Below are 26,317 nucleotides of genomic sequence, written 5' to 3'. Positions count from 1 at the left end.
TGACCTGTAGCGGTCGGGTCTACGGCCAGGCCCTCATACTTTAAGGGTCCTTGTCGTCTTGCTCAAGGGGTTGTCTCCTTGAAAAGGTTTCATACTGTAGCACTGCAGTTTACTCAGGGCATTGATATGCATTTTTGTAACCGCTTTACGTTAGGTGGTGCTTCTGTATATGAATGTGTTGTCTCTGCTTTTCTATTTGGTCCTAATATGAACAAGATTGAATCATATTTGTCGTGCACGTAATATATTATCAGTTAACGAAACGCTGTATCCTGCATGGTATTTTGATGAAGTGATATGAAAGGGAATTCCAGTATTGAAGATTAGCTGCTTCGGCCTGCCTTGAACATAGCTAGGGTCATTTTAGGGTCAGGTCAAGTGGCCATGGTCCGTACACCATCATCGTCACTAAAGTGCATCACTTTTCCCTGATCTTCATTGTGTCATATTATTACACTTGCATCTTCACTTCACCCTCAACACAAGTTTCCTTTAGACCCTACGGATTAGGCCAAAAGCCATCTCTGTTACACCCTCATCTTTCTAATATTACATTATCAATATACCCTTGACATGATTCGCCTTTGCCTTGAACCTTGTTGGTCAAGACAAAGGTCATCTTTTCTACAGCTTAAGGTTTCAGTGCATCCTCGATATCACTGCCAGTTGGACCAGGCAATTATTTTCATTACTTCATTGACACAATTGACCGTTGCCCTGAACCTTACAGTTCACATCAGAGGCCCTTTTCGCTACACCGTAATCTTTACAACACCATCATGTTCAGTACACCCTCATCTTCTGTACGTCTTCACCAAAACTTCATCAGTGAACAGTTGATATCAGTAGCCTCAAATCTTAACCTTTTTTTTACCTGTGACCTGGTCTGTATGGGTGAGGTGGAAAGCCTTTTTTGCTACACTTCCATCATTTAACAAGCAAGATGTGAAAAGACATAGGTCAGAAGAAAGTAGTGAAAGTGAGTGAGCTTGAGGAAAAAGGCTTGTGTGTAGAGACACCAAAAGATATTGAGTATGACATAAGGTGGTAATGAGTGAAATATTGCAACAAGGTGTGGAGTGAAAGATGTTTACGGAAGCACTGTTAGCATATGCAGTGTATGGATGTTGGCATGTAAGAAAGCAAAAAGAGAGGTTTATGGATGATATCTGTAAGGAAAGAGTCTGTGTGATTCGAAGATGCATTAATCATAACAGCTAGAAAGCTGATGTAAGAAAATAAGACCATTGTTATGTATCTTCCTGGTGATTCCTCATTGAAGCAAGGATAAGTGAAAAAGTATGAAGATTACTCTGAGTCAGAAACATTAATGAAAGAATGAAGACATGGTTCATGTTTTAGTATTGATTTTTTTTTTATTTTGGTAAGCCATGTTACATCATATTAGAGAGCTATTTGGTCTTTTATATTGAATGCTTTCCACTCTTTGTTTTTGTTGAGATATTCCATAAAATATAGAATATATTTGATATACCAAGTATTTGCCATTGTGATGCATATAATGAATTCTCTTTTTATTTATTGTATATTAGCATAAATAATTTGATACAACAAAAAGTCTTTGAATTGACAATATATAAATATTAATCATAGAGAGCCGATTGGATTGCCTAACAAAAAACTTTTTATTTTTTCTGAAAGAGATTGTACTGTCCCTTCTTAAAGTGGAAGAAGTGATCCTGGAAAACAAAGCTTAGTGGATTCACTAGACAAGAAGAGGGTTTATGTTCTTTGGAGAAATTACTCAACCTAATTTTCATACAGAATTGTGATTGGAATGCAAAAGATGCAGTACAGTATGAGTACATTGTTCATCTGAGAATTTATAAAAGAAATACAACTTAGAATAGTCTTGTTTCAAATGGAAATAAAGTACCCTAAATACAGGCATGTTACTTTGATTTTGATTCAGACGATTAACATTCTCAACATGTTCTTGATTTTACATTGGTATGGATGATATTTTTGGCACTTACAGGTGTCATGTTGGATGCAAACTGTTTAGTTTATCTGCATGCTCAAAAATTGTTCTTACTGATGTACCAGGCAAGCTGAGAGCTCTGGTAGTATCAGTATCACATTGACCAGAATCAAAGCCAAATGTTTAACTTTATCCTCAAACTGATGCTTTTTCTGCTCTTCTAACAAGCATAAGTCTTAGGCACTCATAGCTGAAGGGGGTTTGAGGAGGTTTTACTAAGAATTTTTTTGTTTTTTTTTGTATTCATTTTTTCATGAACCTTGCATAACTGAATCACCATGTAGTGAAGCACTAGATAGCAGAGACTAAGGATACTGCATGTCTTTGGGCTATGTTTCTCCTTCTGCTTAACAGGGTAGGGGTTGTAGTGGGTATGGAGGCATGTATCCCATCATCCTTTAAACTGTCTCTTTTAATCCATGATCAGTGACCCGTTTTGAGGTAATTTGTCTAGATGAAAATATTTCCTTCCAAATCACAATCAGTTTTTATTTTTCTCTAAAATCATTGCAAGTCTCTTCTTGTTCAGGAGGTGGAGTGTTTCTCTGTCCAAATGGTATATGACAGCCTCACCTCTTTTCCACTGATTGGTTTGTTTGGTCTATTCTGATGGTGCTGTAACTGTCTCTTGCAACTCTTTATCACTTTTGTCCATGAACTCCACCTTGAATACCTGTATAGTTTTCTCAAACCATGATACACCTATTACTAGTTCTGTGCCCTCTCTTTTCCCCATAATCTTTTCATGGAGTCCAAAAAGCACTTCTTTCACTGCACACATTTAAGGAATTGTGTTGCTGAATTTGCCCTTCTTTGTAATTTTTGTCTCAGCATATAAACCAAAAATTTCCCTATATCTTAAGCAGGCATTGACAATGCCTTCCCAATGTTGGTTGTCCATTTGTGACCCATACAACTATTGCCCTGTTGCTTTAACTACTGCTGTTTCTAGTCTTTGAATCTCTCATCAGCAATATTTTCTACCCAGTCATCATCATAGCTTTCACAAGGTCGGATCCACTTGTGATATCCTGTATTACTAATGTCTTCATCTTCTCTGAGAGGCTGTAAGGAATCCTACTGTAGCCCTTGACATCTCAATAGCATTTGACAGGATGTAACATTAGGTTCCGATCTTGAAGCTTTGGCTGTCTTCCCTCACAATATTTCATCATCTTTAGCCTCTCTTATGTTAGTTGGTTTCATTAACAGCAAATGGATCAATCTTTCCCTGTTTTCCTGTCAGCAGTGGCACCCTTCAGATTCTGTCTTGTCTCCTATGTTCATTCTCTTTTTGAACAGCTCGGTGCTGCATTCCTCCATTTCCTGCAAATCTGTTTTCTCTTGATTGATTACCATTAATCGTGTTACAACTTAGTATATATTAAAGCAGTGTGGACAGGTGTTCCCATTAGAGTAAACATCACTTTGTAACGTATAATACCTCTTAAGCCTACTTGTTTTCTCTTTCTTTTTATGAAGTTCCTTTCAATTTTCCTGTATCCTTTAATGGCTCTATAATTCCAAAATGAATTCAGTATATCTTAATTTTATTACTGAAACATCTTACTCTTCTTGAAAGCCTGGCATTGCTTGACAAAGAATTTTTTTTTATACATTCACTGTGTCCAGGTTATGCAATGGACTGATTCATCATTCTATGGAATAACTGTACTGCATTCACATCTGAGTGGCCCTAGCTCTGCATAATTACTTAATGGAATCTAAGCTTAGGCAGTCTGACATAACAATTTCCCTGTCTAACCTCAAAACTTGACCCACTTCCCTGTGCTACGTTGTTGGTTCATTTTACATCTTCTGTAGATATTAATTCAGTTTCATCTCCTGAGACCTATCTCTTTACATGCCTCCATCCTTACTAAACATGATATATGGTATATGGCAAGTCCTGGTATTGCAGAAATATTTTTTTTGTCGTTAGCAGCTTGGAAGGGCTTTTGTGATGTCTGTTTCTTGTCTTACTTCGCTAAGCCCTGGAACTCTCTACCCTTTCATTTTTTCTAAATAGTTTCTGTGTGTCCCATTTTAACAGGAAGGATTTCCATACCTTCAAAAACTCTCACATTGGTCCTCTCCTCAGTTTACTCAGTTTACTCTTTTAGATTTTTCATTCAAAAGCTGGCTTTTATGAAGACATTTGTACATGCCAGGCATCTTCAATGTAAGAAAAAATTTTGCAAACTTTATAACCTAGTAGATCATTGTTATTAATTGATGAACCTCGTTCCCATGGAAATATCTGCCAAACACTTAAATTCCCCATGCTAATAACTTTTCACCTTTGCAGGGAAAACACTGTGTGAGTCTTGTGGAAAGAAGTGCTCTGGTGAGGTACTACGAGTTCAAGAGAAGTACTTCCACATCAATTGCTTCAAGTGCCACAGTAAGTATTTTTTTTTTTCATCAAATCAGATATTGATTAACAGTCAGGATACTTGTTACTGTATGCTATTCTTTTTACAGGGCACAATCCTTTTGACTGAAATGTCAGCTGCTTATGGGATAATGGAGGTTTTACCTTTTTTGAGAACAATTCCTGTATTGGTATAGTAATAAGTTTGCTGAAGAATATATTTTTTTCATAATTGTTTTACAAATACACAAGGTATTCCTATTATTTAGTTTCCTTTTGAAATCTTCACTTAGGTAGAATTACAAATTCATGTGGCACTGTAGACAACTAATTTTTGAATAATCATGTATCCTGGTATATAAACTTTTAAGAGATTTCGTTTCCCTGCTCACCCTGGGCCACAACCAGATATGGAATGTTGTCTTGTCAAAAACTATCACTCACTTTTTATGACATTTTCTTCCATTGATGGCTTACTTTTTAAGCCACAGCAATGCTTGTAAACTCACTTAATTCTCTACCACACTTCACTGAATGCTTTGAATGCCAAACAGTCTTTCAAATACTGGTAATGTTCATTTTATTACTCTGCCACTCTTCATACTCATTTCCACTTTAACTCAGGTACCAGGGACTTGCTTTTTATGAAGTTATATTTGTTGTTTCTAGTTTAGTGCAGGCAGCAGGATAATGTTTCACTTTATCGTTAAAATTTTTGTGACAAAGACTCTGGTGAATGTTTAATTATTATCATGTGCAAAAATGCTTAATAGACAAATTGTTTTGTAGAGGTTTCCTTGTTTGCACCTTTGATTACAAAGTGGACAACAAAGTTATCACTTGTAGATAATGTGTATCAAGTAGATTATTGGAAATCAGAATAGAAATGTACTTTGATATGTTTTAATGGTTTATCTTGAAAGCATTTATTTTGTGATAACTTCAGTTGAAGTAATATACAGCATTTAATCATTTCACTTTCCTAGTAACCTTCACACTGTTATACCTTTTGTTGTTTGGCTTATCATCTTTAAAAGTTTCAGCCTGAAAAATTTACTTTATATGATATGAATTCATTTCCTAAAGAATCATAAAGGGAAAAATGCATAAAAGGATACTTTTGATAAATCATGTAACTGGAAAAAACCATTTTCCTTTCCTGTGTTGCCCATGGTTTTTTCAAAACATTAGTCACACACTTATGTGGATTTTGCTATTAGTTGTATTTCACAGTAATATACATGATTGTAAGTAATCTCTGCTCAAATGCAGAAGAACAACTTGGAGTATGCAGATGTGGCTCATAATGAATTAAATATGATAAATGAAAAGAATTTTTTTCCATTTCAAAGCACACTGTAAATGAAAATCCATTTTAAAGATATTTTAAATTTTCCTGCAGTCCATCATTACTCTCAGCATCATGCTCCTCAGAAAAGAAAATGGTGGTGTCTTAGCATTTTAGGATGATAGATTACATATGGTTATTTCAAGTAAGCTATTTCATCTTTGTTCCTTGTTGCGAAAATATGATGCCTAAACATTTTTTTTTTGTATAGTTGATATAATTTTTCTAAGGGTTATGAGTTATGTTGATATAAACTTTAAAAGCTGTTCTATTTGGTGGCAGATTTCCATACAGTTACTATATTTATCACTGAATAAGCATTTGGCATATTAACTGCAATAATCATTGTGTTAATAAATCCTGAACCTACCATGTTGGTGTTATAATGAGTAGAGACAAGAAACAGGAAATTTTACTTCTCATAGATACCTGTTTCTTATAAACATAAACAGTTTATGATATAAAATGGGGTTCTTATTCACTGCTCTTGGGTTTCCTTAATCTCCATCAATATTTGTAAAGGATACTTAGTTACACTTTCATCCTGATGGAAGCAGAAATGCTCTGCTATGTGAATGGAACATGTGTGACTACACCACTTTAGACTTATTACTGTACACTCATGCTTCTTTAAGGCATGAATGCAGAGTTACTGATATCCTTTGAGTCCTCATTGGGGTGAAGCTGCTCATGGTGGGCTGGCTTATCTTGTAAAGCAGACTGCTGGCACAGGCTCATTTATGGTGATGACTGAAGTGCATATGGATTTTGCTCATGTAATATATGTTAAGCAAGCATAAGGTCTTCTCTTATGTGAAACTGATTTTGTAAACAATCTGAAATTTTTTTTATATTTGGTGTTGGCTTCATTATTTCATACTACTCTGACATAATATTTCAAAAGAAAATGTTTTACTCTGGGAATTTATGCAAGAAGTAATGTGTAACTTAATGCAGTGTGTATTTTTGAAAGAGAGATTAAGAAAATGTTTTGGAAGGATGTTCATCTTGTGAAGAGAACAAATGAGGGCGTCTGCAACAAGAGCATATGGGGAAATGGTAATGGGAAAAAAAGAAGTGATTGAAAAGTGGAATGAGTATTTTGAAGTAATGATGAATGTGTTGGATTAGGTGATGGGAATGAGGTGACATGCAGAGTGAAAGAGTCATAGTGAGTGGATTAGTGGAGAAAGAGATGGTGAATGCCCTATGTAAGATGAAATGTGGCAAAGTGGCAGAAGTGAATGGGATTGCAGTTGAGTGTTTCAAGAAAGGAGTAAGATTGCTTGTGATTGGTTGGTCAGGTTGCTTGATAATTGGCAAAATGCATGCACTGTGCCCTTGTATAAAGGCAAGTGAGGCAGAAATGAATTTTTAGATTACAGGCATTTGGACGATTTTTGCAGGGAAAAAATGCAATTGAGTGGGAGAAGTATAAAAGAAAGAGACAGGAGGTCAAGAGAAAGGTGCAAGAGGTGAAAAAAAGGGCAAATGAGAGTTGGGGTGAGAGACTATCAGTAAATTTTAGGGAGAATAAAAAGATGTTCTGGAAGGAGGTAAATAGGGTGCGTAAGACAAGGGAGCAAATGGGAACTTCAGTGAAGGGCGTAAATGGGGAGGTGATAACAAGTAGCGGTGATGTGAGAAGGAGATGGAATGAGTATTTTGAAGGTTTGTTAAATGTGTCTGATGACAGAGTGGCAGATATAGGGTGTTTTGGTCGAGGTGGTGTGCAAAGTGAGAGGGTTAGGGAAAATGATTTGATAAACAGAGAAGAGGTAGTAAAAGCTTTGCGGAAGATGAAAGCCGGCAAGGCAGCAGGTTTGGATGGTATTGCAGTGGAATTTATTAAGAAAGGGGGTGACTGTATTGTTGACTGGTTGGTAAGGTTATTTAATGTATGTATGACTCATGGTGAGGTGCCTGAGGATTGGCGGAATGCGTGCATAGTGCCATTGTAACAAAGGCAAAGGGGATAAGAGTGAGTGCTCAAATTACAGAGGTATAAGTTTGTTGAGTATTTGTAAGTAATATAATGGATGTATAATACTCTGGTCAATGCAAAGAACAATTGGAGATCAGATTGGCGATATGATTAAATGGATTAAATGAAAGAATTTTTGTTCAAGGCCATGTATGAAAATCCTTTTAGAAATATTTTAAATTACGCAGATCGGATTTTACTCTCAGCATTATGGATCTCAGAAAGAAAATGGATGTGAGATTTAGAGATCTTACATATAGGTATTTAAAGTAATGCTGTTGCATCTTAGTTTTGAGCGAATAAAAGTTTTTAACGAGTTTTTAGATGTGTTGAGATAATTCGAAGGATTATGATTGTGTTGATTAATTTAAAGCTGTTTCGTAGGGTGGCAGATTCCCATGTTAGTTTATTATTTATATGGATTAAGATTGGATAATAACTGCAATATCTGGTTAATAAAGTCTGAAGCTAGAATGTTGGTGTTAGATGAGAGAGACTGGAAAGAAATTTTTCTCATAGATACTGTCTTAAACATAAACGTCTATTCTGATATAAAATGGAGGATCTTTTCTACGTTTGGTCCAATGTTGAATGAAAAATGTTAAGGAATATAATAACCATCATGATTGGAACAGAAATGCTGCTAGGTGCAATGAAATTGTGTGGATAGCACTTTGAAAAACTTATAGTGACAGCTTTTGCTATTAGGAGGGATCTTCAATGACCAGAGTAACGGAATGCCTTGAGTGCTAGTGGGGTGGAGCTGAAAATTTGGGCGCTTTCTTGAAAAGCAGTGGATGCTGGAACAGTCTCGAAGTCAAAAATGGAAGTGCATATGGAATTTGGTTAAATATTGAATAGGCATTAGAGGGGCTTATGATTAGTGTGAAACTGATTGAAACTGATCTGAAATTTTTGATATTTGGGAAATGGTTGGTTGATGTTCATATACTCTGTAACTAATATGCAAGAGAAATGTGTTATTGGAATTTAAAGCATGAGTAATGTGACTAAAGCGGTGTTTTAATGATAGAGGAATTAAGAAAAGTTGGAAGGATGATCTTGGCAAGAGAGAAAATGTGGGCGGTTAGCATAAGTTCCTTTACCAAATTTAGTAAGGTTATATGAGAGAGTGGTGTTTGAGAGGTTAGTGTCATGTATAGAGCAGCTGATTAGGAAGGAACAATATAGTTTTGGGAGAGAGAAGCTGTTTGTTTTAGGTATTTGCTTTGAAGACTTTGTGTGAGAGGTACTTGGAGAAAAAGAGAGAAATGGAGGGTGCGATGAATGTATTGAGTAAATAGAAAGTTATGAATTGCATTGAAAAGCATGTACCAGGATGAAAGGCTTATATATGTATGAAACAGGTGGGGATGATTGGCTCCCAGGAAAGATGGCTGATTCATGTCATGGTGGTTGTTTAATCTGTTTATGTATGGGATAGTGAGAGGGGTTAATGCAAAGAACATTAGAGTAAGGGGCAGTCATGGATATGTTGTGGTTGGAGGCGATGAATCTGTTGCTGTTTAAAGATTACACAGTTATGGTGGCAGACTCCAAAGAGAAACTCTAGATGCTTGTGACAGAGTTTGGGAGAATGTGGAAGAGGAAACAAATTAGAATATGGGTGTGGATCAGGATGATTTGAGTGTATGTTGTGATGGGGAGGAACTGGATTGCTTTAGGTTCCTTGGAGTGGATGTAACCGCTGGTGGAACCATGGGGACTGAAGTGAATTATAGGTTGGAAGAAGGGGCTAAGATCCTGGATGTTTAGGAGCATGTTGAAGGAGAATGTAGTCACTGTTATGGCAAAGATGGGTATGTTTGAAGGCATAATAGACTTGACGTTGTTGTATAGATGCAAGTGTATTGGCTCTGAATGTAAGAGGAAGGAATAGAGTAGATGTGATGGAAATTGATTGCCTGAGGATGTGTAATGTGAAAAGAATTGATCATGTGAGGAATGAAAGTTAAAGAGAAAGATATGGCTGTATATGCAGTCTGATTGAGAGGGCCAACCAGAGTGTGCTAAAATGATTCAAACTTGTGGAGAGGATGAACAGAGAAAGTCTGACTAAGAAGATGAATGTGTCAGAGGTGAAAGGAGCAAGAGGGAGTGGGAAACCTGGAAGTAGATGGAAGGATGGCATGAAGTACTGAGGTTTGAAGGTTCAGAAGGGCGAGAGATGTATGTGGAATAGAAGGAGCTTCAGGTAGAAACATTATGTAGAAGTGGTAGGTAGGAGCATTAGCTGGGAGCATTAGGTATAAATAGTAGGTTAGAATATTAGGTAGACAGATTAGGGTATTGTAATCGGTAGGAACATTTGGAAGGAGCCTCTGAAAACACTATGCGAGATTTGACCTCTGCCTGTGGCCTACTAACGGTGAGTCACTAAAGGCTTTAGAAGTGGCTGGAGTTCAACAGTTATGGAGAACCTTTTGCCGTGGTCACCCCCTTGAGGGAGTTCCTAAAGGGAACGGGCATCAGGGATATAGATGGATAGATAGATTCTCAGACTTGCAGCACTTATTCCAAGCCCTCCCACATTTAAGGAATCAATATTAAGATGTTACCAAAGTTTTTTTTTTTAAGATTCCTAACCTTGCCCCTTTCAGCTTTACATCTCAGTAACTCAGAATTTCACATTTTGTTCCTTAAATTTCGTAGCCCATTATAGATATTATTACTTCTTCCTTTGCAATCGGTATATTTTTAGAATATTGATATCGCTATTTTAACAGTGTTGAGGCTCATACTTTGATAACCTTGGCATATAATGAATTGGGCATATGTTGTAGATTATTATTTGTGTTGACTAGATATTCCTAATTGCTTCTGTTTGTTTGCAATAAGTTCTACCTTCTGTGTGTTGATTTCATTTTCATAATCATTCTTCGTCTTACATACCTCTTAGTTACGTGACTAGGGTTGATGTAGATCATCCTTTTTCCTTAATGCTCTCTTATATAAAAAGAGAGCATGTTCATTTTCACTTCTGATCTTGCTTAGTCTTTATAGGTTCTTGTACTTATAAAGTTTTCATATTTTGGTGTACTGAAATGAATTGGACATAAGGAGAGAATGATTAAGGAAAGGTTAACAAATAAGATATATGTGTCTGAAGTGTAGGGAATAAGAACCGAGAGACCAAATTGGATATGGAAGGATGGAGTGACAAAGATTTTGAACAATAGGGGCTTGAACATGCAGGAGGATAAAAGGCATGCATGGGATAGAGCGAATTGGGATGATGTGGTATATAGTGGTTGACGTGCTGTCAGTGGACTGAACCAGGGCACGTGAAGCATCCAGGTAAGCTATGTACCACTTACACTCTAAAACAGAAATGTTCCTTGTGCAAGAACACAGACATTAAGAGTACCTAGTTGATAGCGCCATCCCAGCAACATCCCTTACACTCCTGCCTCTTCATTCTTAACTAAATCCCGTCAAAGAGATAGAAAATTTACCACTGCTCTTTACTATACAAACATTTATAACAGCATCCCCTCTCCACCAAACAACACCACCACATGCAGAGATGCTTACAATATCCTTGTAAGCAATGCCATCCAACAATAACAACTAACTTTACACAATTGCAATGCCAATGGTCCTCAGGTATTCAGCAGAATCTTCCAGTCATACCCAGGGATCTAATGCAGAGGAAATGCATTTCCACAGTCATGAGAATTTTAGAGTCCATTTAGCTGGTCTCTGCAGTGGCCATCATCAATTCCCCAGCCATAATTAGCACAAGCTTCAACTAACTTATAACAAACCCACTCTGCTCAAATTGCCATCCTGCCTCACACACCACATCATACTTATTTTCTAGTTTCCTTACCTTCGTTAAACATCACCAGTGTTTCATCTGCAATAGATCTCTAGGAGTGACTGGTAGATATTTTAGGATACCTAAGGTCCATTGGCTTTGCAATCGTGTAAAGTTGGGACAGTAGCAATACTTTAATCCATGATCTCTCTCATTTCATTATAATACTTCTTGTGGTAGAGTGAGAATCAGTTTTATTATACTTAGGGTATTACTTTGATATATAGCTAAATTAAGAGTTTGGAATGCACAGAAGGTTTTTGTTTTTTCCAAAATCATTTATTGCCAGATGATCTTATGTGGCAATTTCATGTCCGTGTCTTTGAAGTAGATATAAGGTGACTAATAATTTTGGAGCAGAGATATGTTGAACTTAGTTTAAGTAAAGCATATATGACAAGTGACAGTTTAGTGAGGATGACAGCCTCGTCGTTTTGTGAATTATGTAATTGTCCATTAAATTTTTTAGGGGCTGGAATGCTGTCATTGGTTTGGATTTTGGTAGAGCCTTGAATTATATGAAAATTATGATATTGTGAATAACATGGTACTGCATGTTATAAGTCATAATGATGAGATATCTAGCAGTTTTGAATTACTTGCTAAAAGAAGCAACAAGGCCAGATGGCATGTAGTGGTAGTGTGGGTGTTTGCTAAGTTGAGTAATGGAGTCTACGACATAGCTTGTTTTGTGGGCATTATTCTCTCAGCTGTACTTATCGCTTTAAATTCCATCTCATGGTTACATCAGAGCAGCTGCAGTCATGTGTTAAATGTTTGACACAATGAACTCTTCAAAAATATATGATCTTTGTTCTTTGCCAAACCTCTTTTACATTTTTCATGTTTTTGAGTACTGCTGGTGATGACTTCATGGACTGGTAGATTTGATTATTTGATTTAAGTTTGAGTTATCTGGGAGTGGATCTGGCAGCGGATGGAACCATGGAAGTGGAAGTGGATCATAGGGTGGGGGAGGGGGCGAAAATCCTGGGAGCCTTGAAGAATGTGTAGTGGAAGTCGAGAACATTATCTCGGAAAGCAAAAATGGGTATGTTTGAAGGAATAGTGGTTCCAACAATGTTGTATGGTCGCGAGGCGTGGGCTATGGATAGAGTTGTGCGCAGGAGGATGGATGTGCTGGAAATGAGATGTTTGAGGACAATGTGTGGTGTGAGGTGGTTTGATCGAGTAAGTAACGTAAGGGTAAGAGAGATGTGTGGAAATAAAAAGAGCGTGGTTGAGAGAGCAGAAGATGGTGTTTTGAAATGGTTTGGGCACATGGAGAGAATGAGTGAGGAAAGATTGACCAAGAGGATATATGTGTCGGAGGTGGAGGGAACGAGAAGTGGGAGACCAAATTGGAGGTGGAAAGATGGAGTGAAAAAGATTTTGTGTGATCGGGGCCTGAACATGCAGGAGGGTGAAAGGAGGGCAAGGAATAGAGTGAATTGGATCGATGTGGTATACCGGGGTTGACGTGCTGTCAGTGGATTGAATCAGGGCATGTGAAGCGTCTGGGGTAAACCATGGAAAGCTGTGTAGGTATGTATATTTGCGTGTGTGGACGTATGTATATACATGTGTATGGGGGTGGGTTGGGCCATTTCTTTCGTCTGTTTCCTTGCGCTACCTCGCAAACGCGGGAGACAGCGACAAAGCAAAAAAAAAAAAAAAAAAAAAGTTTGAGTTTCTCCCAGCTGAAATTGTGGCTGTTCTCATTGATCATTAAAGAAGTTTAGGATAGTTAAAGTAGTTCTGCATTTTTTATTGATTTTTTGGTAACTTCACTATAAGAAAACTGGAAATAAAACAAAACCAAGGGAATTACAATGAATTTTTATTAATGAAATGTAATTAGTGATTTTACAAGTTAAGCATGGAATATTTTTTAACCATGAGTTCCACACAGCCTTTCTTAGTATTCTCCTTTGTGCTTTTTTGTACAGAAATAATTGCTGACCCTTTCACTAAAGTCAGTGTTTTCAAAAGGTTGATTGCTTCATTTACATATTGCCTTAATATAATCATGAGTGTCTGAAATTTTTTTTCAGTATGATTGATAATGCTCTCTGGGACATTTGTTTATCAAAATTGTTTTTGTAGGCACAGATCCTTGTCAACATGCTTCACTTGGTTCATGGAAGAGCATTCTTGCCTGTTGACTTGAATTGCTAAAAGTGGAGCATTGTAGTTACTCATACATTAGGTGCTGTTCCCTTGCAGATGAAAGCTGTTTTTAATTGTAATGATACAACAGGGACTTGAATTATCCAGAAACAAAATTGTCCCAGAACTCTTGTTCTTACCACCAATTGTTGGTTTGTTGCAAAGTTCAAGAATTTAAAGGGCCTTTTGATTTCTCACATGATCACTGATCACAGTTTCTTAATATATGTTTTTTTTAAATTTTCTCTTTATGTAGGGCATATAGTGCATTATAATAAATTTCCCTAATATTTTCTAGGTTGCAAGAAATCTCTAGCACAGGGAGGCTTCTTCACACGAGAGAAAGACTACTACTGTACTGAATGTTATCAGAAGAATTTTGGCCAGCGATGTGCCACATGTGGACTGTATGTGGAGGGAGAAGTTGTGTCTGCCCTTGGTAACTCGTACCATCAGAAATGCTTCACATGTGCTCGTTGCAGGTATGATCCATGATTATCTTTAATGATTAACTTTTTTATAAGGCTCCTTTCTTAGTGTATGGAAACTTGTAAATAATGTCCCTGCATACCTCATTCACCACAAAGCGTATGTGCATTGCGCTCTCATCAATATGATACTGTCATTTCTTTCCCACTGTGACAGTTATTTTGATCTTGCCTACAAATACTTGTTTTCTGAGCATTTTTATATTAATTTACTTAATGGGTTCAGACACTTTTTTGTAACACAGACTAAATCTCTTTTCACTTTTCTGTTTTACTTACTCTTTTGCCATTTCTGTAACATTCCTAATCAGTCATACATATCTCCAAGCCATAGCTCTCAACTCCTGATGTCTACTTTCACTACCATGGAATGGAATCATTTCTGGATGAGAATTGTAAGCATAGTCTTACAGACCAGCATCATAATCAGTCATAAGAAAAACCTATCAACAATATTGGTTAAGAAATTGCAGGAGCATGACCAGGAGCCTTTCAGGTAGAGGGAAGGACAAAAGCACATACTAAATCTACAGAATTAATTATGAAAGATGTTCTTGAAGAAAAAGAGGATTAACACACACACACACACACACACACACACACACACACACACACACACACGCAGACTGACAAAAGAAAGGGAAGGGAAAATTATAGGAAGCAAATTTGGAAGCAGATTAACTGAGCATGAAGAGTGAATGAGAGGAACATAGACCCATGATGACTGACAGAGGAACACAGGAATTAAGCAAAGCAGTCAAAAGATTGATATTTTATGTTTTTTTATTTCATTTATTTATTATACCTGATTGCCATTTCTTGCATCAGCGTGGTAGCGCCAGGAAACAGATGAAGAATGGCTGATCCACTCATATACACATATTGATATGTACTGTCAAAGGTGAAGCAATCAAGGAAGTTCATGTTAGTTGATGGAAGGTTTATAAAAGTACAGAGAATACAGGACCAGTGCTTGCTAGCCAGAAGAAAGATTATAGAGAAAGTTAGAGTCTCAGGTTGACTACCACACTGAGGAATCTAGCTGAAAAGTTGGTGACACCAGAATTAAAAACAACATTAAAGCAGGAAATGTCAATTCAGTATGAAGTAAAGCAGGAGGTTGATAGACATGAAATACTGATTTTTTGGCTTGGAAGATCATACACCAGATGAGGAAGAAAGGGCAAATAAGAAGGAAATGTGTATTGAAAGATTGCTGGAGGCTACAGGATAGCCAGAAGTGATTTCCATGATAAAGGAAAGAGAAGAATAGGAGGTTATAACTGAGACATAAGGGGGCGACCAGTTATGGTCAAGTTTGGCTCAGAGTAGTCAAGCCAGGAAGTACTTTGTAAAGCTAAGAATCTCAAAAGCATGGTGCAATACATTGAGATATTTATTAAGTGTGATAAATTTCAGGAAGAGGGGGAGAGAAAAAAAGAATAGAGTCAAAAGACAAAAAAACGAGACACCACGTTTGGCATGAGGATGGAATTCCCTGCTAGAGTTGCAGAGAGGTCAGGAATGTTAGGAAATGGTTATATCACGCTGAAAGTAATGTATTCAAATGTTAATGGATTAATGGGTAGTGGTAAGGAACAGGCACTACCCACCGGGGTATTGGGAGGAGATGGCTGCATAGTGAGCCAACACTTCAGTGGTTGTCAAGTTGCCCTCATTTGACCCAAGTAGCTGTCTTTCCTTTTTGAATCACCCTTATATGGGCTGCTGGCATTTTTTCTACAAATATACAGTCTCTCCTTGTCTCACATAACACTTGATAATACTCAAGTAACACAACTCGTTCTTCGTTAATCTAGATTTTTATGTGGTAAGCGCTGTGTGCTAATCCTGCCTTTTGGCAAAATGGTAGGAGCAGTAGGTATAAGTAGTAAGTAGGAACATTAGGCTGGAGCATTAGGTAGAGGTAGTTAGTTGGGACATTTGGTAGGAGCATTAAGCAGAAGTAGAAGGTTGGAACATTTGGTTGGAACATTATGTAGGCACATTACATAGTTGTAGGTAGGATGCTGTGGAAACACTATGCTTGAGATATTCTCTGACAGTATCCTGTTAAGGATGAGGCACTAATGGCGGAGAAGCGACACTGGAGTTCATCAGTTGTGGAGACTCTATTACTCCACGTGGCCACCTCTTGAGGGAGTTGCTGGAGGGAACCAGTATCAGAAATATAGATAGCTTGATAATGAACTGAATTCAGGGATTATGTTAAGGAAAGTGCACTTGATATTACTGGAGTCTTAAAAATTAACTTACCAGAGATAAACTTTCACCTGTTCTCCCCAGATGGGTACAAGATAGCATGAAAGGAAAGAAGAGGATGATCCCTCTTGATAATGCAGAGCCTGAAGTTTCAAGAAGTAAAGGAAAATGGCTCATTCAGATAATACATAATGGGAATAGTAACTATAGCAAAGGAGAGCATAATGGTGTTATGTATGTATGTACCTCCAAAGAATTGCAACAAACTGGAACAAACTCACAATTATAACAATGAAGAACAATCAGGATGGTACATAAAGCAGTGAAGCTTCCACTTCCTAGAGATGGTAAAGTACTGCTAATGTTGGATTTCAATTGGAGACAGACTGGGAGAATTTGGATTCTTATGATGATAGGGAATCATGGAGACACAAGATTTGAGAGTGGATATAGGGAAATTTTTAGACCTGTATATCATGGAGCATGTCATCAGAGTGACTGATAGACCACCATTACTAGGTTTAATCCTCAATCAAACTAGCATGGATATTGAAAATATTACATACAAAATATGTTGGAAGAAATGAATATGTAATGCTCAGGTTTGAATATGTGGTAAAAGAGGACATTCAAAGAGCAGAGATGAGACAGGAAGTAAAGAGATATAATCCCTGTAAATACACAAACCTCAATAATTTCTGTGATAATGGAGATTAGGAAATGGAATTAATTAGCCAGAGACCAGGGCTTTGTGTTGGGAGGTTAGTGAAATTTGCCTTGGAGTAGAGGCAAGGTACCTTAAGCCTCAGATAGAGAGGAAGGGATGACTTGATTAAAAAAAATGTCATAAAGCAAAGGAGCCTTTGAAATGGAATTCACTGGCTAGGGACCATGGTTTTTTGTTGAGAGATTCTGTGAAATTTATAGTGAAGGAGTAGAGGCATGGTTACCTCAAGCCTCAAATACAGAGAGAATGGTAAAAAAGTGGAAGGGATGGTTCAGTAAAAAACTTCATGAAGCAAAGGAGCTTTGAGTTGTGCAGTAGCAAAGATATAGACAGCACTGTAACCAATCTTCATTGTGTAGGTATAAGAGAGCATGGAATGAGTACAGCAGAATAAGAAAAAAGGAATAAAGAAATTTTCAAGCAATATTGCAAACAAGGAAGGTGACACTGCAAAACTTATCCATAAGTTTTATCAGGAGTCTGGTGTCATTTAAGGAGTAACAAATCAGGTTTAGAGATTTGGAGGGAAAAATTGTAGAGGTTGGTGTAAGGATATGTGAAGAACTAAATAGCAAGTTCAAAAGTGATTTTATCATGAAAGACTCTACAGCCCCAACACCAGTGAGATGGAATGGGGTGGATGATTTGGAAATCATTGAGATAACTAGAAAAGATGGGAATGGTGGCGATGGGAATGAATAAAGGCAGACAGTGTGAATTGTGTGCATGGGTATATATGTATGTGTCTGTGTGTGTATATATATGTGTACATTGAGATGTATAGGTATGTATATTTGCGTGTGTGGACGTGTAAGTATATACATGTGTATGGGGGTGGGTTGGGCCATTTCTTTCGTCTGTTTCCTTGCGCTACCTCGCAAACGCGGGAGACAGCGACAAAGCAAAATAAATAAAAAATAATAAATAACTAGAAAAGATGTTAACAGAATACTAAAAGGACTTGACCCTTGCAAGGCTCATGGACCTGATGAAATTTCATTGTATGCACTAATTATTTGTGCAGATATGCTAGACAAACCAATTGAATTGGTGCTTAAGATATCATTGGAGAGATGCCTAGTGCCAAGGGAATTGAAGAGGGCAAATGTCATACCTATATGTAAGAAAGGAGACCAAGAGCAAATGTTGCACTACAGACTGGTCTTGCTAATGAATTTAGTGTGTAAGGCTTTGGAAAAAATTTATTAGAAAGCAAGTAGATGAGTTTCCACAGAGGAAAAATTTCCTGAATGAGAGACAGCATGGTTTTAGGTAAAGGATGTCATGTGTAGCTAACCTCTTGGAGTTTTACTGGATTGAGCTTAGTCCAAGACAAAAGGGAAGGATGGATAGACTATTCATAATACAACTGGACTGCCAGAAGGCATCTGACTCTGTACTACATAGGAAACTGATTGAGAAGCATGATCACCAAGCAGAAATAAGGGAGAAACATTTGTGATGGATGAAAGATTATCCCTGGGGATAGGGGAGAAATAATACTTCCCACGTATTCCCTGCGTGTCGTAGAAGGCGACTAAAAGGGGAGGGAGCGGGTGGCTGGAAATCCTCCCCTCTCGTTTTTTTTTTAATTTTCCAAAAGAAGGAACAGAGAAGGGGGCCAGGTGAGGATATTCCCTCTAAGGCCCAGTCCTCTGTTCATAGTGCTACCTCGCTAATGCGGGAAATGGCGAATAGTACGAAAGAAGAAAAAGAAAGATTATATCAGTGGGAGGGAACAGAGGATGTATGTTAGAGGAGGCCTTTTCCAAATGGTTGAAGTGATCAGTGGAGTGCCACAAGGTTAAGTTGTAGGACCATTACTCTTCTTAATCTTTGTGAATATCTTGTCTGAAGATATGAAATCCTCTCTAAATGTGTTTGCAGATGATTCAAAGGTCATGAGAGAAGTGAAAAGCATAGAGGATTGCATCATTTAACACATGGATCTAACAGACTTCAAGTTAGTCTGGAATATAGTTGATGAAATTCAACCCAAGCAGATGTAATGAAAATGAGACAAGGACAGCTTCAATATTATCATTAACATGAGGAATAGAAATTCAGGATTCTGTGTGTTAGAAGTACGTGGGAGTGGTCATCATCTCCAACCCATCACCAGGGTCTCATATTATAAGAATGGTTCAGGAGACAAACTTTATGCTAGCAAATATCAGAATAGCTTTGTAGTATATGGATAAAGAAATATTTAGCAAGCTATTCATATCCTACATAAGGCCAGAACTAGGATATTTACTTTAGGTTTGGTCATCTTACCTAAAGAACCTCAAAGAGCTCATAAAGAAATGTCTGGAAGAGGGCAGCAAAGATGGTATCAGAATTAAGAGATCTTAACCATAAGGTAAGGACAGAGGCTTTAGATTTACCCACCTTAGCACCTTTAAGACTTTAGAAGAGAGATAAAAGTGGATGGTGAACTGTCGTCTGAGAGGCGTAGGAACAAAGCAACCAGTGAACATAACATGGAATTAAGTAAGGAACATGTAAATAAGGATGTAAAGAAATACTTTTATAATATAAGAGTGATGGATAGATTGAACAAAATGTCTTTGGACATGGTTTATGCAGACGGCATACATAAATTTAAGATTTGTTTGATAGCAGAGAATTTTCAAGAGATAGGACCTCACAGTGTAAAACTCCCTCCCCTATACGGTACAAATAAGTAATTACGTGCCATTGCAAAAACTTCCTACCATTTCTACACAGCTCTGAGATTGAGCTGAGGTTGTGTGGGCAGTGAATACAGACCATTAACTCTGAAGAAGTTTTGCTAGATGTACTTTCTTTTTCATGGCTTCCAGTAGGAGTCTTGTATTGCTGGAGCAACTGTTCAAAAGGGAAGCATTTTCAGCATCTGAACAGACTTAGCTATATGTCCTGTTTGAGATTTCTAATGTAGATTAGATGTTACAGTGATACTTTAGATATATATTGATTGTATTGGTGGCATTGAAAAACTTTCAAATAAGAAGATTGTTTGGTTTAAAAAGAGAGAAAGATTTTGGGTTTTAGAAGGATTGGAGGTGAAAATCAAATCTTTTGTGGTAGTAGAGTGTTTATTATGGTCTACAGTGTGTGCTGGGTGGGTGATGATATGCCCCAGATGGAAAATGTGTAGGCTTCATCTAGTTCCTCACTTTTTGTGAGAGGATTGCATGCATCATCCTGTATTATACATTGATTTTTCTTAACTAGAGGACCTTAGCTTAAGGGTGGCAGGATTTCATGGCAATGTGGTAGGAAATTAGTGAGTCAGAGAATGTTATGATGTTTGTAGAGTTAGGAGAAGAGTTAGTGATACAAAGAAAAAAAATGATAATGTTAGTTGGGAGACAGATTTTAAGCCTGATGACATCATAGTTTAAAGATTTAAAGTCCATGGGGTGTGCAACTGGCATGTTGGTCTTAAGAAAAACAGCTTTCTGATTGAAGCAGAATTGTGAGTGCATTTCACGTTTAGGGAAATAAAAGCTAGATTATCTTTGGTTGAGAAAAGTTTATTGGTAAGACCATGAATGTTGTGAAATAGATGGAGAATTTTGCTCATCAAAGGGACAAGAGTCTTTAGAAGAGCCTGTACTGCAATTGCCCAACCTCTCTCTCTTGTTGGCTGCAGAGACAGACATAATTCTGCAGACTCTCTGGGCTTGGTTAGCATATGATGTATTTAGCAACCCTTGGTTACTTGATCAGGCAGAACCTAAATAGTGTCTTACCATTACATTTCCTCCTTTAGGGTCCTAAGCCAATGATGATTTTTCTTGATATATTCCCTCTTCATGTTTGACATTTGCCAAACTTCAGTTCACTTTGTGAAGTTTGATCCTCTGTGACATGTCACATCCTTTTCAACACGTGTAGGCTATATCTGCACAGTGTGGTAAAGTCATTGTCACACTCATCCCCCAATTATTCAAAAAGACCTTGAAAATGTGGATCAAGTCTGAAAGATGCAAGAGATGCCATTATAATATAACAAGAATTAGAATGCAGAGTATACTTTATATGTTCTACATCCAGCCTTGTCAGTAATGTTGTCGCTAAAATAAAGTGCTTATCATGCTGGGAAATTGATCTTCCTTCAGGTACTTAGAAGTGCATTAGATATATTTTAAAAACCTGGTATAATGAGATTTGATGAGTTTCATACCATGCCAATTCACATTGTTCCACTGAATTAAAGTTTTCCTCTTGCTTGGATTACAGACAACCATTTCCAACGGGTGAACGAGTCACTTACACTGGAAAGGAGTGTCTGTGTCAGCGATGTTTGCATATACCTGTCGTAGACTCCCAGTCACCTGCTCGTTCACCTACTACTGGAGGACCAAGTAAGTACTGAGTTTTCTTTTGATGTTTCCAACATCTTTTTAGCTCTGAGTTAATAAAAGATAGGTGTGCTCAGTATCTCCACAAGGCAGTAGAAAATTATATATCATAATTTTATGGTTCATTAGCTTTAAGATTTCATTGTCATTGTTTATTCTTAAGCTATGCTACATAAACAACATTTGGACTGATGCTTATTCACAGTTGTTTTTAGTGTATATTTACATTCTGTTGCTCACTGGACAGTCGATGTTTGTAACTACAAATAACCTGCAAAGTTTTAGCTGCTGCATTGGACAGATGTTTGTTCACTTGCTTTTTAGCTTGACCGTTCAGAGATTAAGGAGAACTAATGTACTCCCTCCCTGCATCATCATCAGCAATGTATGTCCCACTTGGTTAAAGTTTGTGGGCTAAGTTGTTGTTACTAACCCCATATCCTTTGTTTTTCTTCATAGGTTAATAATTTGTTGAAATTGTGTCTACTGTTGATAGCAAAGTGCTTTAACATTAAATTCATGAAGATTTTACCATTATGTATGAAGATTAATTGTAGAGTTGAGAATTTCTTTTCAATCTCCCGCTTTTCCTCTTTATCTGTCTCCAGTTACAGTTTACATTCATATTAAAGTGATTCATTCTTAAATTTTATCCCAGGATTAGTAGTTTTAGTGGCTTATGGTTTTACAGTTTGTGTTGTTCAATGAAATCAAAACTTGAAAAATGTTGCTAAAGTGCATCAAATTGTTAAGGGTACATCAGATTGTTTTCTTTTTAAGTGCTCTCCTGTATATGTACATAATATTTGACAATAATTTAGAGGGAATACCCAAGGCTGATTTGATACATAAAATTTATCCAGAAATTGTTAAGATTATAATCTGTAAAACAATTGTTTGTGGGTATTTTTTTCAAACCAAGCATAGAATTGTTTGGGGAGATGATGCTCTGTTGTATTTGAGTTGTGCACCAGGAAATCAGGAAATCTGGCAAAATTCTTGTTCCCAGAAAGTATCTTTTCAGAGTTAAACAATTTCAGCTTTTCCTTTTTCTTCAGCTTCTTCCTTCTCCTCCCTCAGTTTTTTCCTCTTCTCTTCCTTTCCCATATCCTCCTCCTCCATCTCCTTTCTTCCTCTTTTGCCTCTTCTGCCTCCTCCTTCCTTCCTCTTTCTCGTCTGCTTCCTCCTTCCCCCTCTTCTTACCTCTCCTCTTCCTCCCTCCCCTCCCCCTCTTCATCCCCCATCTCCTATTTTTCCCTCCCCTCCTTCCTTTTCTCCTCTCCCCTTCTCCCCCCTTTTCACACCGTACCCTCCTCCTTCATCTCATCCTTACCCTCCTACTTCCTCTCTTCATACTTCACTTCTTTCTCTTTCTCCTAACTTGAAGATACAATTTAAGCAAAACATGCCCAGAAAAAAGTTTTTAAAGTATTGTGGCTTATTACATTATTTCTATGAAACTACTCTTTTCAGTATAAAAAATTTTTCTTGTGTTATTACTTCAGATGCCCTGTAATAGGTTGCTGAGTGTCTAAGTGGAAAAGAAAATTCATGAATAGTAAAGCTATGTTGTTCACGGATGAAAATTATTCAGGATATTTTTCTCTATAATGAACATGCCCACATTCATAAAATGTATATATTAAAATTCATATTTAGTGTACAGTGTATAAATTGATATCATGAGAGTATTTCAGGTTTCTCATTAACTAGATGATAGAAATTTACATCATGGTTTTCCCATCCACATGCCAGGCCCACTTCACAAGCCAGGCCTCCTCCATACTCCAGACATCTCCTTCAGACACCAGGCTCCCTCCCCACGTCAGGTCTCCCCAATATGTAAAGCCCCCTCCCCTCATAAGACCCCCTCCATTTGTAAGGCCCCCTCCCCTCATCAGGGTACCAGTCCACAACAGACCTTCTCTCCACATCAGACCTCCTCCCCAAGTCAGATACCCTCTCCACATCAGGCTGCTTCCCTACATATGTTCCCCTCCCCACATCAGGACTCCTCTCCACATCAGAGTACTCCCACATCCCTGACTTCCTTCCCACATCTTTCCCCCTCCCCACATCTTATCCACTCCCCAAGACAAGCTTCCTCCTCACAGCTGACCCCCTCCCCACAGCAGTCTTACTCTGGGCAGACTTCATCCCCATATCTAGCCTCCTCCCCGTGTTTGAGTCCTTCTCCCCATCTGTCCCCATCCGCACGTATAGTCCCTTCACTCCGTATGATCCCCTCCCCATATCAACCTCCCTCTTCACATAAGTCCTCCTCTCCAAGTAAGGCTCCCTCCCCACATAAAGGCCCCTCCCCATACAAGGCCTCCTCCCCATATAAGGCCTCCTCCTCACTTAAGGTCCCCTCTCCACATAAGGCTTCAACCCCACGTAAGGCCTCCACCCCACATAAGGCCCCCTCCCCACGTAAGAGCCCCTCCCCATGTGAGGCCCTCTCTCCACATAAGGCCCCCTCCCTTCGTCAGGCCCCTTCCCTTCGCCAAGCCTCCTCCCCACGTCAGGCCTCTGCCACTCGTCAGGTTTCCTTCTCATGTCAGGCCCCCTCCACAAGCCAAGCACATACCACACTGCAGGCCCCCTCAACATGCCAAGGGCCCCTCACTTGCCTGGCTCCCTCCACATGTCAAGCCCCCTCAACTTGCCACGCCCTCATCTTAAATCAAGGGCCTTCGACAGATCAGGTCCTCTCCACATGCCAAGCCCTCACCAAAAAAGAAGGCCCTTCAGCAGGTCAGGCCTCTTTCATTGGCCATGTCTTCTCCTTAGTCCTAGCCCCTTCCACTTTGGATGACGCTTGTTGTCAGTGACATTTTCAATATTTTTTTCCATTGTCAGTGTGCCTATGTGCTGCATACTTGCACAAGCTTAGCTTGGTATGATGCACTTGAATTGGTACAAGTATGACATTTAGAACTTCCCTATGCAAGTCGCTTGTTAAATGATCAGATTTTCTTTACATTCCTGAACTTTTTATATGACAGGCCTTACATACACTTACCAAGTCCCTTCGCTCAGTAGGAGTCTTGATTAATCATGGCCTGTTTTACGTTTTATGCCTTCTGAGCTTGCCCTATTAATCTGTCTCTTTAAAACAAATTAGAGCTCATCAAATGATAGATTTCATCCTCATTCTAGTAATACAGAAAGGATCAATCCCATCCATATACCAGCAATTTGTTTAGTATTTCGAAAGTATTTTTTAACTTTATGTTCAACAAGTAGGCAGAGTCCCTTCAATTTCTGTTTAACTGAATGAGTATTTTTGCATAAATGTAATTATAAAAAGTTTTTGAAAATTTCTCTAACGTTTATAGCTGACACTGTGCTCTTGAACGTAACAGGCAAATACAGATTTCAGTAGATATGTATGAGTAGCATTTTATGAGAGAAGAGTTATTGTGAGAGAACCATAGTGAATCAGCTCTTGTGGAGAGGGCAGAATGCTTTAATACAGAATTAGTGGCCTCAGTAGGTAGTGATAGATTCATTTCTTTACAGCATATTTGTGTTCTTTCCTATGTATTCATCCTAATGATTCAGACAAAGAGATGTATTGAAGCTGTATCCTGGCCATAAGAACATACTTCTTGACATATTGAGGAAAATACATGAAACATCATTGAAAGGACAATAGCTGTCACTCCATTACAGCTCATGTTCATTGCATCATCATAAACCTATTCTCTGTTTTCTATGGATTCTTGTTTTGTTTAAGTTGCTGCAAGATGTGGGATTCATAGTTGTCTCCAATTCTGATTAATCAAAGCTCTGTATATTATGTATAATTACATTTGGTATTGTATTTATGTATGTGGGCATGATTGATGTCTCATTTTTCTTGCAGTCAGATGTATGATAGAGTAGAAAATGTTTAGCTGTTTTTTATGATATTCAGCCATAGTTAATTATTTGATATATGATTTATGATTATTCTTTTTTGGAACTTATTGTGGAGATCATAACTTTCAGTGAATCATATATTTTATCTGAATGGTACAGCTTGTTAGTAAGCTGTACCATTATTGTAAATGATACCTGAGTTCATCATATGAAATGATTAAAAAGGATGTGAATGATAGAGATTTTTTAAAACATAGATGTTATAAAGTTAGCTATTAAAGAGTAAGAGATATGCAGATAGTTTGGTTTTTGGGGTCAGTTGTTCATATGCCATTGAATGTATGGAAAAGGAAGTACAGAATAATGATAAACATTGGGATACAGTCTATCAGTTTACTTGCAAACTCCAGAAGTTGTTGACAGAGTTTGGGAGAGTATATGGAAGGATTAAAGTGAGAGTTTATTGGAAGAAAAGGTATTAAGGTGAAATGGATACAAGACGATTTGAGTGTGAGTTTAAGAGGAGAGAATGTTAAGGAAGAGGAGTGTGTTTGATACCTGGGAGTGGACATGGCTGTTAATGAAACCATGTGAGCTCAAGTGTGCTGCAGACTAGGAAAAGGGTCAAAAGTCCTTGGTGTACTGAGAAGTGTGTGGAAGGAGAGGTCATTGTTTGTTAGGGCAGATTTGGTTATGTTAGATGTTACAGTAATTTGACAATTTTTTTGGATGCAAGTGTTTGACCTAGAATGCAAAAGAATAGAAGAGGATGTATGCAACAGAAATGAGATGCTAGAGAACAGTATATGGTTTGAGGAGGATTGACCATATAAGAAATGACAGTGGTAAGCACAGTCTGATTGACAAAGTTCACTATTGTATGCTGAAATGGTTTGGACAAGGAGAGAATGATTGAAAAAGGACTGACGGAGAGAACCCGTG

The 26,317-nt window shown here is 37.9% G+C and overlaps 1 protein-coding gene across 21 annotated transcripts in view; it reads left to right on the top strand.

The window, feature by feature from the left end:
- The window catches only part of LOC139752858 (actin-binding LIM protein 3-like), an 837,860-nt gene that overhangs the window by 574,313 nt on the left and 237,230 nt on the right, over window positions 1-26,317 (top strand). For all 21 annotated transcript variants that reach the window (XM_071668853.1, XM_071668857.1, XM_071668856.1 and 18 more), the window contains 3 exons: window positions 4,311-4,406; window positions 14,017-14,200; window positions 21,387-21,511. In XM_071668853.1, coding sequence (XP_071524954.1) covers window positions 4,311-4,406; window positions 14,017-14,200; window positions 21,387-21,511 — 405 coding nt within the window. The remainder of the gene's footprint in view (window positions 1-4,310; window positions 4,407-14,016; window positions 14,201-21,386; window positions 21,512-26,317) is intronic.

Source organism: Panulirus ornatus, chromosome 13, assembly GCF_036320965.1.
Source record: "Panulirus ornatus isolate Po-2019 chromosome 13, ASM3632096v1, whole genome shotgun sequence".
Lineage (NCBI taxonomy): Eukaryota > Metazoa > Arthropoda > Malacostraca > Decapoda > Palinuridae > Panulirus > Panulirus ornatus.
The sequence above is the reverse complement of the archived record's forward strand: the minus strand, read 5'-3'. Positions and strand labels throughout refer to the sequence as shown.